This window comes from Mus caroli, unplaced genomic scaffold (genome assembly GCF_978045245.1).
Source record: "Mus caroli unplaced genomic scaffold, Mus_caroli_1 scaffold_17, whole genome shotgun sequence".
Taxonomy (NCBI): domain Eukaryota; kingdom Metazoa; phylum Chordata; class Mammalia; order Rodentia; family Muridae; genus Mus; species Mus caroli.
Window position 1 is genome coordinate 89301841 of NW_028227272.1, and position 16234 is coordinate 89318074.

Genomic DNA, 16234 nt, shown 5'->3' on the forward strand with positions numbered 1-16234 from the left:
CTTCCCAGGACAGAGAGGACAGAGAGCACACTCTCCCCAGGATAGGGAGGATAGAGAGTACAACCTTCTCAGGACAGGGAGGATGGAGAGCATACCCTTCCCAGGACAGGGAGGACGGAGAGCACACTCTTCCCAGGATAGGGAGGATGGAGAGCACACACTTCCCAGGACAGGGAGTATGGAGACCACAACCTTCCCAGGACAGGGAGGATGGAGAGCACAACCTTCCCATTTCAAAACCTACTTACAAACTGGACTCATCATGCCCATGTCTCCCATCAGAACTTAGTCACATGACACAGCTAATGTGGAGAGATTTGGGGAAACTCAGCTTGTATTCTCAGAAGCCATGTTGTCTGGGACCCTGCAAGATTTACAAAGACAAGGACAGGCGCTGCAAAATAAATCTATTGTCTACTATAGAAAGAATGCAATTTCAGAAAACTGGTGTCATTAATTCACCCCTCACAGTCTTTCACAAAACTCAGTGGTGCCCCTACAATAAAGACTATGGTAGGCGTGCGACTAGAAAGATCTGCTTGTCATCTATAGGGTGTGGAGTTCATGACAATGGCTTCAGTTCAGGAAGGTGTGTAGCAGGCTGCTCTACAGCCGCCTGGTTTTCAATGACATAGCAAGCTCTGAAGCTCTCCATGACGCGGGCCTGGAAGACGGCCTTGCCTTTCTCCTGCCAGGCATCTGACTCGATGTACACGTTAAAAGGGTCGTGTGAGTGCTCCAGCTTCTTGGATCGGATGTAACTCAGCATGATGCCCAGGGTGAAGAAGCCGAAGAAGCCCAGCACCATGAGGATATAGAGCGCCTCCAGCTTGCTGTCATCTCGGAGCTGAGACTTACGAGCCAGGCCTGACACGTTGCCACCCTGTTCAGCTGTCTCCTGCCACAGCCTGGCCAGAAAAGGCAGAACAGTCGTGGAATTGGACAGGCTCATCCTGGGCATCAAGGTTCCCCTGATGCAGAGCAAAACTCCTGAAAGGAAAATGCAACTTAGAATCAAAAGGCATGATTGGCTACCTCCCACCCGTCCACACAGTTCTTAGCCTGATTGGCTAATTCCAGCACACGGTTCTTTGCCTGATTGGCTACCTCCCACCCTATGCACACGATTCTTTAGCGTCTCAGGTGGCAGGCATGAGCAGACATCCTCCCATGGCATGTATTGTCAGGAGTCTCACTGGTCTGTCAATCAGTTGGTGGCTCAATCAGCTGTCCTCCCGCTCTCTGGCAGGCGGCCATTGGGATGAGTCTCATTGTCATAGTTCACATTGCCATGTCGTGTGTCATAATGATACAGAGCCGTGTATCTCATTGGCTCTCTTTCCTCTTCCCATTATCACTGACTTTACGGTCCATTAATATTGCTGCTTGCGCATGCATTTCCTTACACTCAACCCCTGTCAAACACTCGTTTCTCTCTCTGCCCACTCCCCCTACAAAAGAAAACCATGCTGGCCACTCACTCCGTAAACAAACAAAGCAGATGGCCTGGCAAATAGCTCAGTGGGTGAAAGTGCTGGTTAAACCTGGTGCCCTGAGTTCTATCCCTGCCTGTAAACTGACCTCTGACCTCCACATGTGTGCCGCCCCCCCCAACATACACATACATATGCACAAACACAAAATAAATTAATTAAGGTAATTTAAAAACCTTTACAAGATAAAAATGTCACCAGAAAAAAACAGAGGCAGGAGGATCCCTGTGAGTTTGGGTCTGCAGAATGAAGTTGCAGAACTTTTAAGATGTGACAGCTTGGTGGAGGAAACACAGAACTTGGGGAGGGTTTGGGGGGCTTACAGACTTGGCCACTTCCGGTTCACTCTCTGTTTCCTGTATGCAGATGAAGATGTGAGCTCTCAGTTTCCTATCCTGGCTGCCTGCCGACACGCCTCCCTCCCAAGCCATTATGAACTCTCTCTCTGAAACCGTAAGTCAAGAGAACTCTTTCTTCCATAGGCTATTGGTGCTCGCTGCGTTTATCACAGCAACAGACAAGGAACTACAGTGGTTACCATAACCATTCAGCCGAAGGGGCTGTCAGGGCACCTTTGGATGGAATGTGCAATGGGTGGTTGCTATAGTGGGAACGTGTCCCCAAAAGTCCACATGTTGGAAAGACTACTGAAGGTGATTGTGTCACAAGGATGCTGGCCCTTGTGAATAGATGAATCCATTTATAGATGAGTGTGTTATTGACAGAGGGCCTTTATTATCCAGTCACTTGTTCATGGATATAATGGGCTATCTTTGGCTACCTTGCTCTGTCTTGCCACATCGGGGTATAGTACAAGGCACTTTACGTGTTCTGACACGTGACCATACCGCACTGTTGGAAGTCTTCAGAACTGTGACACAAACAAAGCTCTGTTCCTTATAAACCATGCAGGCACACGGTACTTGGATCTAGGGGGTGGGGGAGCTGTTTCTCCGTGGACGTCTCTTAGAGCAGCCGTGCTCCCTGAGTGGAAGACAAACACTATAATGTAGCAGCCCATGGAAGGTGTGCTGAGTTTCCAACACTCCAATCTGAGGACCTGGTTGGTAGGTAGGTAGTCAGCGTGCTAACCTCCCTTCTCCGATCACCTCCTCCAGTGAGTGACTGATGGGCCCCTGAAGAACACATCACTCCTGACATGATGAATTCTCATCTGAACTCCCAGGCTTGGTCACTGTGAGAAGTGTCTCCGAGTAACTATAGGATTCTGTCAGATATTTTGCGTGTCCTAAGAACCCTCCCTAGGTGACCATCAGATCACTGATGAGTGAAAACTTATATTCCTTTGGGGTGGGTGTGGGGTAAATATCACCTTCTACCCCTCTCTCCTGTTTGGAAGCAGAAACCTAGAGATGTGTAGTTCAATTCAAAAATGACCACTAGGAGTTTGCCAGGTTTGGGGTGGTCCAACCTCATCTCCTAGGCATCTCCTGGCAGCCAAGTAGAATATGCCCATGAGGTCCCCTGAGCAACTTTTGTAGCTAGAGGCAAAGGCATGTTTGGGACACAGTTTCTGGCCAGAATCACCATGAAAAGAAAGCCTAACAACACCAGGGCAGCTCAGCATCCCCCAGATAGCATGGGGACTGTGACATTGACCAACATCATCCCTGGGACATGGGACAACCATCAACCCAGAACGCTCAGCTCACTCTGGGTTAGACCTATAGCTACTTCTCTGTAGAACTGGCTTAATTTAAAAATGAGCCTGAGGGGCTGGAGAGATGGCTCAGTGGGTAAGAGCATTGGATGCTGCTCCAAAGGACCAGAGTTCAATTCCCAGCAGCCAAGTGGCAGTTCACACTGCCTGTAGTACAGCTTCAAGTGAGTTGACACCTTCACACTGCAGGCAAAACACCAGTCCAGGTAAAATAAGAATAAACAAATCGGGCTGGTGAGATGGCTCAGTGGGTAAGAGCACCTGACTGCTCTTCCGAAGGTCCGAAGTTCAAATCCCAGCAACCACATGGTGGCTCACAACCACCCGTAATGAGATCTGATGCCCTCTTCTGGTGTGTTTGAGGACAGCTACAGTGTACTTACATTAAATAAATTAAAAAAAAAAAAAGAATAAACAAATCATTTTGTTTTTGTTTTCTCAAGACAGGGTTTCTCTGCATAGCCCTGGTTGTCCTGGAACTCACTCGGTAGACCAGGCTGGCTTCGAACTCAGAAATCTGCCTGCCTCTGCCTCCCAAGTGCTGGGATTAAAGGCATGCGTCACTACGGCCGGCTCAACAAATTGTTTTTAAAGATGAACCTGAACCCAGCCCCAGGTGAAGATGCTTAGTGCTTTCTGAGGCCTCCTTGCTCTACACGCCACAGTTGACTGTTAGTGCCCCCACCCCCTCCCCTGCTCTCCCTCTCCGGCCAGCCTTGCCCTGGTTGACCACACCTGCTCCTTCAGAATCATACACATGGCCTTGACCCCAGCACTCCTGTCTCAGCACAAGAGCCATGAGACACTGCTCATCAAAATTTCCCTTTGGCCATTCCCAGGCTGCTCTGACACAGAACTCCAGCTGCATCCCATCAGCACCCCTCCTTTGTCTCGCTGAGCTCAACAGCCATGGTCTCCACATGAAAACCGCAGCAAATCTTACTATAGCAGCCCCAAGTGAGGGTCTTCATCTATCCCTTGTTATCTTCAGAAGGAAATGGCCTGTCCAGAGCACAGCTGTGGATGGGCTCTGAGTTTGAGGATCACAGCTCCATTCCTCCATTGCTGTCACTGTCCTCAGGAGCCATGCCTCCAGTCTTTCTGGCCCTTCACTGAACTTTCCACTTGTCCTCGTGTCTTTGCCCATTCCCAGTTCATACCGGCTCCACAATGTGTTACTCATACTTGAAGAATGAGACCCCCCCCCTCCCAGCTCACACTTTGTTCCTGAGACCTTCTTTGGTCCATAGGGCTGGGCTAGCATCATTCTGATTGACGCTGCCAACTTCATCCCAGTCAAGATCTTTAGACTCCATCTCTACTCATCTGAGCTGGTGCCTGGTCCACAGCAGCACAAGAGCTACCCAGGAACATTTATTGAGCATTTAGTAAACATTTATCATCAAAATGTAATACTGTCCTCCACACAGGGCCTGGTTCTCTAAAACCTGCTTATTTTCATTAAAAGAGACCATCAAGCTAGCTTCAGAGCTTTAGTTGTCTCTCACCCAAACCTGCTCTTTTTTGTAAATGTCTTTTTTTTTAAAGATTTATTTATTTATTTTATGTATATGAGTATACCATTGTTCTCTTCAGACACACCAGAAGAGAGCTTCAGATCCCATTACAGATGGTTGTGAGCCACCATGTCATTGCTGGGAATTGAACTCAGGACCTCTGGGAGAGCAGTCGGTGCTCTTAACCGCTGACCCATCTCTCCAGCCCCCAAACCCACTCTTAAAGGGGCGGAACGTGCTCAGACTTTGGCCTCCCGCCTCCCACTTTGGATTCCGGCTCTGTAACTTCATGGACACATGATCCTAGAAATGTTCCCCAGCCTCTCTTGGCTGTGTCCTTTCCTCTCGGTAAAACAGGAGAACCCAACACCCACATTTCCAGGCTGTTTGGTCACGGATCAAGCATGGAACACGCCGCGTGCTGGTTGACATTTAGTGGTCCTGAGTACAGGTATGGCTGGTTGGTCTTGGCTACCCACTTGACAGGACTGAGAGACCACTAGAATATTGGCAAGGCACACCTCTGGGTATGTCTGGGAGAATCTTTCCAGAGGTGATTAGATTATGAATGCTTTGACTCAATCAATGGTTCCGTCCATAAGTGAATTCAAAATTTGAACAGACTAACAGGATGCGTTGCAACTGTAGAGGATGAAGCTGAGTTGAAGAACGTGGGTCATTGTCAAAGGGTTTTTTTTTTTTTTTTTTTGCACTCCTTGCTGCTTCTTGGCTGCAGGCTGAGGTGAGCAGGTCAGCAGTTTTAACTGTGCAATGCTCTGCCTCTGCCTCGCCATGACTCAAGCAATGGCGGGCGCCAAGTAAGAGTTGATCAAAACCTCTGCAGTGTGAGCCAAGGTAAATCTTTCCAGAGTTGTCTCTCAGGCATTTGTTTCACAATAGAAAATGGCTTACACCAGGAGGTCACTGGGTCTTCCGAGGTCGTTGGGTTTTCCTTCCCACATGGCCTCCAAGACTCAGTCTTTAGGTTTAGGTCTCATTTCGCCATGGTTGGCACGGTGGTTCCCTTCAGGCGTTCTGGACTGAGAAATGAAGCTCCTTGCTCAGATCGCTGGCCTTTTGAGTGTGGGCAGAGGCCTGTTAGGGGTGAGAAGGCCAGAAGGCACACTATACTTCCGAATCCTCAACAAAGCCGAAATCTAGCCCCATCCTGAGCAGGGGATCAGGCAGGAGTTTTCTGGAAACTAATGCATCAAACACTCAGAGCACAGTGACCCCTCCCAACGCGCCTGGAACCGTTAAGGGAGGCTCAGGCCCCTGCCACAGAGAAGAATGGGCTCGGTACTGATGGTTATCATTTTATTTCCAAAAGAAATAACCAGTTAGCAACGCAGCCACCATTTGCTGTCAGGGAGTTCTTATAGTGACTATGTGGGGGAACATATGTTAACTGGTTTAGAATCAATAACTCCACACGGGAAACTAATTTCAGAGTCAATTCTGTATTTAATTTATACTTGAGGGTTTACTAAAAAAGACCTATTACTTAAAACCAGATGGAAATTTCTGTGGTCAGAAGAAACAGACCCAAGCATCTGTTTCAACGCCCCCTGGGCCCACACACCCTCCCTCGTCTTCTTAGGGTCATAGTTTAGAAGATCATAGAGAAGTGCCTGCTATACTGCTCACCTCAGGGGCTTCTGCACCCCTGAGACTTAGGTGGAGACTGGAAATTTGCCTGTCAAATGTCTTCAGACTCCCCGGAGCTGCCCTGGGCTCCAGGCCCACTAGCTTTGAGAAATTCTGTGGAGCTCAGGGAATAATGATGCCTAGATCCTACCCCTGAGACGTTAATGGTACGGCTCTGCGTCCCCACCTTGGCACTGGACTTTTTAAAAGTTTCCTGCTATGGTTTAAATGTGTCCCCAGAGCATGTGCTGAGAGATGGGGCCTTTAAATGAACAGTTCAGGACTGGTCAACCTCCCCACCATTCCTTCCACCTTCCACCATGGATAGCACCAAAAGATGTCTCCAGCCAGATGTTGAACCACTGACCTTGGCTTCCAGGACAGTAGAAAGGATTTTTTTCTCTTGACAGTGTCTCCTGTAGTTCTGCACTGGCCTTGAGCTCTCTGTGTACTGAGGGTGACCTTGAACTCCCAAAGGTCTTGCCTCCACCTCCCCAGTGCCACGATTCTAGATTAGGTCACCACACCTAGTTTATGCTGCAGGAGGATTGAACCCAGGGCCTGGCGCATACTGATGACCGCACTACCTATGAGCTATACTCCTGGCCGGAAATGAACTCCTTGGGTATTGTTCAGCCTGGATATTTTTGTCCCAAACAGACCTCTGTACTCCCAACTGGCACATCTTGCAGTCGGGGTGGAGGCATCTGGGCTGCACAGTGGACAGTTAGGAAACAGACTGAGGTTCATTTCTGCAGAACACCTGGCAGAGTTAAAGGTTTAAGACATAAATCATGGCGGCCGTGGCGGAATCTCCACACTGTCTTTGTTTGCCAGATCTTACTTGGCCTTGCATGCTCCCCCAGAACGTGCCGTCTTTGCTTGCTCATGTTAACTCACCCTGGCACCTAAAACCACGATTAGCTTTGGGCTAGGCTAGAAAAGCCAGCCTGGTTGCTTCCTTTTCAAATCCCAACTCTCCAAGTTTATGGAAACTTTGTTCTTTATAGTTAATGCATTGCCTTGCCTTTGCTGATGCTCTCTGTACCCAGCAAAGCCTGCAGGTCATTGTGTATTTCCAATACTGAGGATTCCAAATGAGTTAGTCAGTGGCCTTGTGACAGGCCTGGTAGAAAAGGCACGGTTCAATCTGCACACCATTAGGGCACTTATGTCAGGTTCTCCAAGTTCACTTCCATTACAGGGTCAAAGCACACACTGCGCAGTGGCCCCGTGGAGATCCAACCATTTTAATTTACAGAGAACTGGGCCCCATAGTACTGTGATGAGTGGCCCCAAGGTTATCTCTCTTGGCAAAACCCAAGAGATTTAATCTTTTATCTACAGGCTCCCCTTTTACCAGGACAGGGAAGGGAGTTCCCAGGACCTTGTACAGAGGAGACAGACTCCTTAGACTCAAAGGCACTGGGGAACCAGCCACTTCTCGGGTACACTTGGGTCTCACATGTGAGGACTGGCTTCTTCCCTAAATGTTCCCTAAGCTATTAGAAGTTGACCCCGTCCTTAGGACTCCACAGACAGCTCTGCCCTGAGAGCCATGGTTCTGGGTCACTGGTACCGGAACAGCCCAGCTTCAGACACAGCTAACCTGGGGCTCAGCTTGGACTGGACATTCTCACACTGTCACTGACACTGACGATGCTAGGGTTTGAAGCAGGGGCATTGTCCCCAGTTAGAATAGTGTACATGTGGTTTTTCCTGGAAAGCTCAGACCCAGAGCTTCAGGTCCCAAGTCACTCAGGACATGGGGCTCCCATGGCTGGGTGGGACGGAATGTCTCTGAGTGGAGCCCGTGTGGCCCCTGGTGCACCCATCTGCAATGCTGCCCTCAGCCTGTGTGCTCTGGCTATGTTACCTATCAGCACTGATAACAGTCTGGAAGCTTCCTGAACAGAGCCTTTCCAGCACTGGCAACATTCTGAGGACTTGGTGTCTGGTTCACCTGGCAAGGCTTTCTCTAGCAGTTTAAGTTCCAAGATAGACAGGCACAATTGGAGGGGGTGGTCCACAGCCAGAGCTGCGGACTGTTCCCTGCCCCATACAGGTTTGGATGAACCAGAGAGCGCTCCCCTGGTCACTCCTTACCTCAGTGGAGTGGGGTACATTCTTGTTCCTAGTGACAGGGTTCTGAGGTAGTTCCTCAGCAAGCCTCGGGGGCAGAGTCACGGAAGCATTTGGCTTGTATTTTAAGAAGTAGGATGAGTGTAAAGTCAGTTCTACACAGGAGGATCTGAGTGACTGTGACCTTGGCCAAGCCTAGAATTCACACCGGTTGACCTTGGAAGCAACTGTCTATTGCTAGTGCCTTCATTTCAACCCCATGTCCAAATTCTGGAGACATATATGCTTCATATGTATGCCCCTTATCGAGCAAGAAGCCGACAGGGGTCTCCAGGCCCTCCAGGCAGCGAGCTGGCTATACCGTGGCCTTCCGGCCTTCCTTGGGCGGCTGAGGCAGACAGGGCTTCTCAAGGACTAAGTGTGGAGACCCAGAACCACTGCCTTCAGACTGGGAGGCCAGATTGGGAGGTCTGTCGCCTCCTGGCTCCCTGGAGGCTGCAGCCTCTGAATCTGGTCCTATTTCCCCCTGGCTTCCCCAGAGCTTCCCATGGGTGACAGACAGAAGGCTGCGTGTGAAGACTGGAAAGGCAAACAGGACGAAATGCTCAGAAGATTCAGGGAGGGAGGAGTATGAGAATTTTGGATAAAGGACATATGACAGCTGATGTATTAAAGCGAGGAGTCAGGAACTGTACTCAGCAACTCGGGTAAAACCAGGGAGCCTCAGTTTCCCCCTCTAAAGGCGCGGGATGATGAGCTTACCCTGACTGCATAGTGCACACACCACAGGGTTGTAGGCAACATCAAATAACCCCGCAATGGCCTTTGTCCCTGCTCTCTTCAAGAGCACGTGCAGGGCATATCTATGCTACAGGCCCTTCAAAGGCTAGACGGAATGATAAAGAGTGAGAACACTGGCTGTCAGCCCCTCATGGTGCCAGTCTCTCCCTCCCAGAGTAGGAGAAGGGTTTTCTATGTAAAGGGAGGGAACCCGTAGTGTTCAAGCCAGAACCACTGCATTTGGGGAGCAGCCTGTGAGATTATTCCTGTTAAAAATTATAGGTTTTTATTTTTATGATTTTTTTCATGATACAATCTCTTCATCTACATGGCTCACTACCTTATCTCTAAAAAGATTTAGGTGATTATTGGTGCAGTGTACTTTTGCCCGGCACCTTGACTTTCCGTAATGCTCACCCTACAATCCTATCCCATAGCATTGTATGTTTGTATGCAGTGTAGTTTTCTTCATTACTGTGCGTGCTGTTGGATGTTCACCTTCCCACTGCAAGGTGAGCTGTTTTTCATTCTGCCCAGAACAGCTGGAACAGAATCTGCATCTGGTGGGAATGCAGTAATCATTCATCAGAAGCAGGCGTGCATGCATGAATGCACGGATGCCTCCATGCATGAATGCACAGATGCCTCCGAGTTCCATCCAGCTCTCAGAATGAGCGACCACACAGGCAGCCGCTCACCCCCAGAGACACTGGTGGCATGGGTGAATCTCTCCGGGGTCCTTCAAGAGCTTATGCTTTTAGAAATGACTCCTAATCCACCATCAAAGGCAGGATCTGTAGGGTGGTGCCAGGACTGTTTCCTTGCGGATTTGTGGTACCTTCCTCATTGACTGGGAAAACCAAACAGGCAAGGAAGGCAGAAGTGTTGGGCCTCAGTCAAGTTCACATTGTATCCAAGAATCAAGAGCAGCATGGTGAACCTAGCAAAGGCCCCATCGGGGACCACAAATGGCAGCTACAATTGGTTACAGTCTTACTCTGTGGAGGTAGACATTGCTTCCTGTGCTGAAGTGAGCTATCAGTCCACACAGAGACAGCCCAGGGAAGGGGATGCATTAGAGGACCCAAAGGGCCCTCCCTCCCCTAATTGCTCTTTACCTCAGTGGCAGTAGGGATTAGGGATTAAGCACACACCATAGCTGTCACCTGGTTTTCTTCTAGAAGCTTCCCATTCCCGCATTACTGCAACCATTATCAGATATCAACCATGTTTTCCATATCCCGTGCCTTTCCCATGGCAAATAAATAAATAAATAAATAACAATAAAAATAAAAAAATAAAAAATCCAAAACTCAATGAACCTTCCTGATCAAAATAAATAAATAAATAAATAAATAATAGAAATAAAATCAGGTTCTTTGTGGCTGGTGTGCTTCAAGTATTGCTGAGTTGGGGGTGGGGAATCTCTTTAAGGCTGAGGACTGGGGATGGTGGTTTTAATTTTCATTTGATGCTTTTAGATATTTTCCAAATTTTCTCTGAGAATACCACTGAGCTACTAATAAAAGCAGAATGTTTTCCTGTAACTTTCCTGTAAGTGAAGACAGGCAGAGAGGGGACTGGCTACAAGTTAAATCCCTGCCTCCCAGCCCCCCTATGCTGTGTGCCTGCCTGTAGGTCAAGACTGGTCCTAGCAGGGTACCTGTTGCCAAGGCAGGAGCCCCTGACTTACCTGGGTCTAGAGGCCAAGGGAGCCTGGTGTGTGCAGCGGTATCCTTGGTGTGTGTGCCTGTGTGCCGGGGTCTAGGACCGACAAGCCCAGAGGCACTCAAGTGATGTTGCTTTGGATGGGCGGAGCCTCACAGAGCCCTGGGGCTTCCAGCCGGGTTGGCTCGCTATCTGCCAGCCTAGGTCTCTGAAGTTACCCAGCCCACCCTGCACCCTGCACCCTGCACGCTGCACGCTGCACTCAGCCCCAAGGGCAGGAAACACTTTGACTCCAGCAGGTGGGCTTAGGGCTGGCAGACAGTCTGTGGGAGAATAAGGAGGACAGACCGGGGCAGCACTGGACAAACACCCTGTTAAATAGCTCCAAACACGTGCACTCAGAGATGGCTCAGAGCCTCTCCAGATCCCTTTATCTTAACACCCTGCTGGACCCCTGTGGCTCCGCGGCTATTCTACAAGGCTCTCTTGAGCATCTACTTACTGGGTGCCTGGTCCTGGATGGACGGCGCAGAGGTAGCTAAACGGCCGGGGCTCTGCTGTGGGCAGTCAGTTGCTGGAGGAACTCCAGCCCTGGCGCCACCTCTGAAGTTCTCAGGCAAGTATGAACCGGCCTTTCTCTCCCAGCAGGAGCAAGCTCTGAAGTTGCTCAGGTGACTTCCTGGTCAGTTTCATAGCGTTGCCCACCCGCCTGACAGGTGTGAGTCAGCAGGGGCAGCTCCGGTGAAAGGGCAAGGCTAGGCTGGCAGATGGGATACAGAGGCAGGCTTCTGACCTACAGCGAAAAGACACAGCCAAGGGTCACTGCTCCCCCACCCCCACCCCGCGGTGGTCTTCCTCATCTGATCACTTCTAAGGACCGCAGCCCTTATGGGCTCCTGGGGACAACTGGCTACAACTGAAGGCCCTCCCACGGGCTTACCTGCAACATTCCAAGATAATACTCCTGTTGACAAAGGCAGATGGGGAGCTGTGGCCGTGTGGGTGGCAGAATCCAGGTACTGAGCACAGTGGAGAGCACTAGGCTGCCTCTGGCTTTTGACGTGTAATGTTATTCTGAGAAATCTATTCCAAAGAGGGGCACTGAGTTTAGAGAAGTCTTAAGGATATAAAGGTTCTTCATAGTTTTATTTATAATAATTAAAATCTTGATGCCTAAAGCCAAATAAATAAATAAATAAATACAATTGATAATTAAACTAGGGCCTGTATGATACAAAGTTATTTCTCAGTGAAATATCCAATGAAGCCACTAGCAAAATGCCGCCTAGTGGGTTGGTTATAATGTGGATTTCATCTGTCTCTTTGTTGAGACAGAGTCTCACTATGTTGCTCTGACTGTTCTGGAACACTCTGTGTAGACCAGGCTGGCCTCAAGTTCACAGATACCTGTGTCTCCCTCTGAAGTGCTAAGATTTAAGTCATGCGGTATCACACCTGGCTCCACATCTTGTATCTTACAGTGCTTCATGAGAAAGGCAGGCCTAGTAGCCAGGCAGTGGTGGTGCACACCTTTAATCCCAGCATTCGGGAGGCAGAGGCAGGCAGATTTCTGAGTTCGAGGTCAGCCTGGTCTACAAAGTTCAGGGCAGCCAGCGCTATAGGAGAAACCCTGTCTCGAAAAACAGAGAGAGAGAGAGAGAGAGAGAGAGAGAGAGAGAGAGAGAGAGAGAGAGAGAGAGAGGCCTAGATTTACAAAGAGCGAGACATTGTTTCAAAGGGAAGCAAGGAAAACAACACCCGAGATCAGCATTGGCTGCTGGGGGTCACCCAAGATGGATTCCGTGGTTCAGCTCTATACCTTCTACAACCATTCATACTCCAGAGAAAATAAAATCCATCAACTCAGCCTGAACATCCCCAGTTCTGTCTCCTCTGTGCTGTGCTATGTGGGTGTGGTGTCCTTCTGTCCATCTTTCCAAAGCCAGAGTCCAGCAGATGGGGAAAGGGGATGACGGATGGAAACAGTGTGTTTATCCTGCCAAGCACTTACTTGTGGTCCTTCCACACACACACACAATCCAGACTGGACCAGCTGCCTGGATCAGTCTATCAGGGCATGGGATAACGCCTCCCTCCTGTCCCTGGGCATTGTGAATGGGAGCCGTTCCAGAAAGGTAGTGTTGCTCTCGGCAGTGTTCTCAGCTCTCTTCCTGGTTCTCTCTGCTCCCCACAGAATGAGTTGTTTATTATTGCAAGGCTGCTCTTGGCATCCCATCTGTCATCGTGAGGCGTCCTCCACCCTTGGTGAGCCGGGACCCGTGAGGTACGCTCTACCCCCATTGAGCTGGGACAGCCTCCCCCATCTTTTTCTCTTTTTCCTTCACCCTTTCATTCTTACCCCTTCTCTTCGGTACAATAGATATGACCCCATACCCTTCAAATGACCTTGTACCAGAGCCCCTTCCTCCTCCTCCTCCTCCTTTCTCCCTGATCCTTTACTAAAGTCATGACAGATATGGTCCCTGTCCTCGCAGCAGGGTCAGCATCATCTTCCAGAAGCCCCTACTTCAGTGAGTGTGACATCCGCAAACCAACCATTTCCCATCACCTCTCAGATCTAGGAGTTCTGCTTTCTCCCGGCTCCGCTCGTTCTCCGATGCTAAGAGAGTTAGCATAAGTCTTCAGTGTATACACATGGCGCTTGGTCATTCCCTGTGGTTGCTGTTCAACTGGTGTCCTTCCTGTATCAGGCTGGGCATTCTCTGTCCTTTGGCCTCTCCATTGTTGTCCAGGCTAGGTAGCTTTGCATTACCTCAGCAAACACCTGAGAGAATTACCTCTCAAGAGAAAAGGTTCTCTCTATGCTAGGTCAGACCCATTGCTGTGTGCCTGTGTGGTGGGACAATGTATCATGGCTGAACAAAGCCAGTATGTGGAAGCCAGGAAACAAAAAGGGCAGAGAGGGAGTTGGAATGCCTCTGGCCCTTGAAAAGACATTCTCCAAATGTCTTAAAGGCTCCACATCTTTTTTTTTTCTTTTATGTTTTTTCTTTTCTTTTCCTTTTTTTTCCCCCTCTTGGCTGTCAATAGCACCAAGCTGAGGGCCAGACTTTTAATGCCTTTGGGGGAACATTTACAGCCCAAATCATAAAGCTGGGAGATAGTTCAGAGAATAACGTGCTTGCCTTGTTTGCATGGGTACCTCTGTTTGACCCCCTAGAATCCAAGTCCCTATCCTAGGGCAAAGAGGCAGAGGCAGGAGGATACCTGAAGCATGCAGCCTACCTCAGTTCATGAGTTCCAGGTTAGTGAGAGACGGCATCAAAAAAGGCTGACAGCACCCGGGGACCAGCACTGGCCACAGTCCTCTGTCCTCCATTTGTATACACACGTGCCCAGGTGCTGCACACAAATGTGCAGCCCTCATGTACGTGCATGCGCACACATACACATGCATGACCATGCACAGAGATCAAAGTCATAACATTGCCTGTGACCCTTTTATCCCGTGGCTCCTATTGCCTCTCGGGACAACTGTCATTTCCCTGAGAATTTCTGGGTTTTCTGGGAGGAACACAGCTGTAGCACACTAACAACACGAGTACTCCTTCACCAGGCTGAGGAAGGATTGGGGATGGGGATTCAAGGCCCATTGTGAATCCCCTAGAAGATGGAAGAGGGCCTCTGGGCCATCTGCTTCACCCTCTCTCTCAGGAGCATTGTCAGCCCATATCCATGGCCTGACCCACACGTCATCTCTGGTGACCTCTGTGTGCTCGCCAGTTTCTACAACCCTCCCCTTGACTCCACTCCCTCACCTGACAAGATTCAGGAAGATACAGGAGGTCTGTCTCAGTTTACCCCCAGAGCTCCTCTGTGAAGAGAGTCCTGCTCAGAAGCGACATTCGGCATCTATCAGCAAAGCTGGTCTCTTGGCACTCCGGATACCTCCTAGCCACACTGGTGACTAGCCTCAGTCCCTACCACGACTTTCCTCCAACAGAGCTGCTGAGGCAGAAGGGGAGCCCCCACACTCTACACAGCCTGCCCTTTCCCATGGGGACCCTCCCTCAGGGATTCTGCCTTCTCTTTTCAGCTTTCCCACCCACAAGCTTAAGACCCTCCTCTACAGGGACTCCAGGGCTGGTTCAGACCTCAGCCGCACAGTAGTGTGGGTCATGGGCCAGCTCTGAGCCTGTAGGTCTAGGTTTGTCTACTTAATTTTTAGTTTAGTTTTTAAAATTAAAAACGGAAATATCTAGATGTTTGGTTCTCAAACTCAAGGAATCTGGAAAGGCCCTGTCTGTCTGGTAATCTGTACAAAATTCAAGGTCCTCACCACAGACCCCCTCCCCAGCTCACCATGTTCCCTCCAACAGTACACCTCAGCAGGTTTAGCTTGTCATGGCCTGGTTCTACAAGTATGGAGTCTGTTACTCTGTGGCAGGTCTGTCCTGTCCGGGGGCCCACTGCAAAACCAGGGTGGCACAGCCTGGCTGTTCCTTCCTTTTTCACACCTTAGAACTCACTTCCCCGGTACTCTGTCCTCGTCTGTCCCTTGGGTTGCCAGGATTTTCGGGCTGGTCAGGTGTGTGCCATTTTAGAGCAACAGGCACAACCTTCCCCAGATTCCTGGGACTATTGGGAAAAAAAGAAAATACTACAGTTTTCGGTCTTCCTGCATCCAATCCACACACGCAACACCTCAACCTAGCTGCAGAGGTTTACCAAGCAGCAGGGCTCCACGGCCCCCACACTGAGGCCACCATGCTAGCAATCGATTGTCGATTCCAGGCAAAGACCGCCTTTTCCAGTTACCTTAACCGTAGCATCAATCCTACAGGACTCTACTGTGGACCAAGACCGACAAATGCCATGCGCATTGCTCTGCTGCCAGACAGCCAGATGCTCGCGGAAATAAACTTTTAGGCTGGCTCTGGCCAGGGTCTGAGGACATATTTGCTAACTCAAAACACCCTTGAACTACCACGCAAAGAAGTTGCAGCTTTAGGCTCATGGCTGCCTTTGACAATCACTGCGAACGTCACGGTGTTATGAATAGGACGCACATGCAATTAAGACAGCCTTTCCAAAAGAGATAATGGAGTTCTCACCTCCTGAGCCTCTCCCTCCACCCCACTGTCTCTATTCAGGAATAATCCTGGACTGATGGGAAGGTGGATAAATTAATTACAGCTTGGAATATTATTCCTGGGTCGGAAAGAACACCAAATCTACTCTCACAGGGTTTGACATTTAAAGATCTACACTGCCTTTATATTTCCCTTTTTAAGCTCAATCGGTCCAGTTTGCCCAGACATGGGTATAATCCCTTTAAACACTGCAGACCTAAGGTTGAAAGGGTAACAATATGCCGGGTGTTTTCTTAGGCCCAGGAGTATGGA

General features: G+C 49.6%; 1 protein-coding gene across 2 annotated transcripts; it reads right to left on the reverse strand.

Annotated features, from left to right (window-relative positions):
* Positions 1-325: 325 nt before the first annotated feature.
* Kcne1 (potassium voltage-gated channel subfamily E regulatory subunit 1) lies at positions 326-12010 on the reverse strand. Of its 2 annotated transcripts, XM_021185662.3 has the most exons (3): positions 11809-12010; positions 11371-11661; positions 326-990 (listed from the first exon to the last, which is right to left on the reverse strand). In XM_021185662.3, the coding sequence occupies exon 3, from the start codon at positions 959-961 to the stop codon at positions 563-565; it is 399 nt and encodes a 132-aa protein (XP_021041321.1). In that variant the 5' UTR covers positions 962-990; positions 11371-11661; positions 11809-12010; the 3' UTR covers positions 326-562. The 2 variants fall into 2 exon arrangements, with proteins under 2 accessions (XP_021041321.1, XP_021041322.1); XM_021185663.3 differs by lacking the exons at positions 11371-11661; positions 11809-12010 and adding an exon at positions 10894-10936.
* Between the last annotated feature and the right edge of the window lie 4224 nt (positions 12011-16234).

What these genes read in the sequence shown, in the direction of transcription:
- Kcne1 (XM_021185662.3), bottom strand. Translation starts at nt 961, where the DNA reads ATGCCCAGGATGAGCCTGTCCAATTCCACGACTGTTCTGCCTTTTCTG.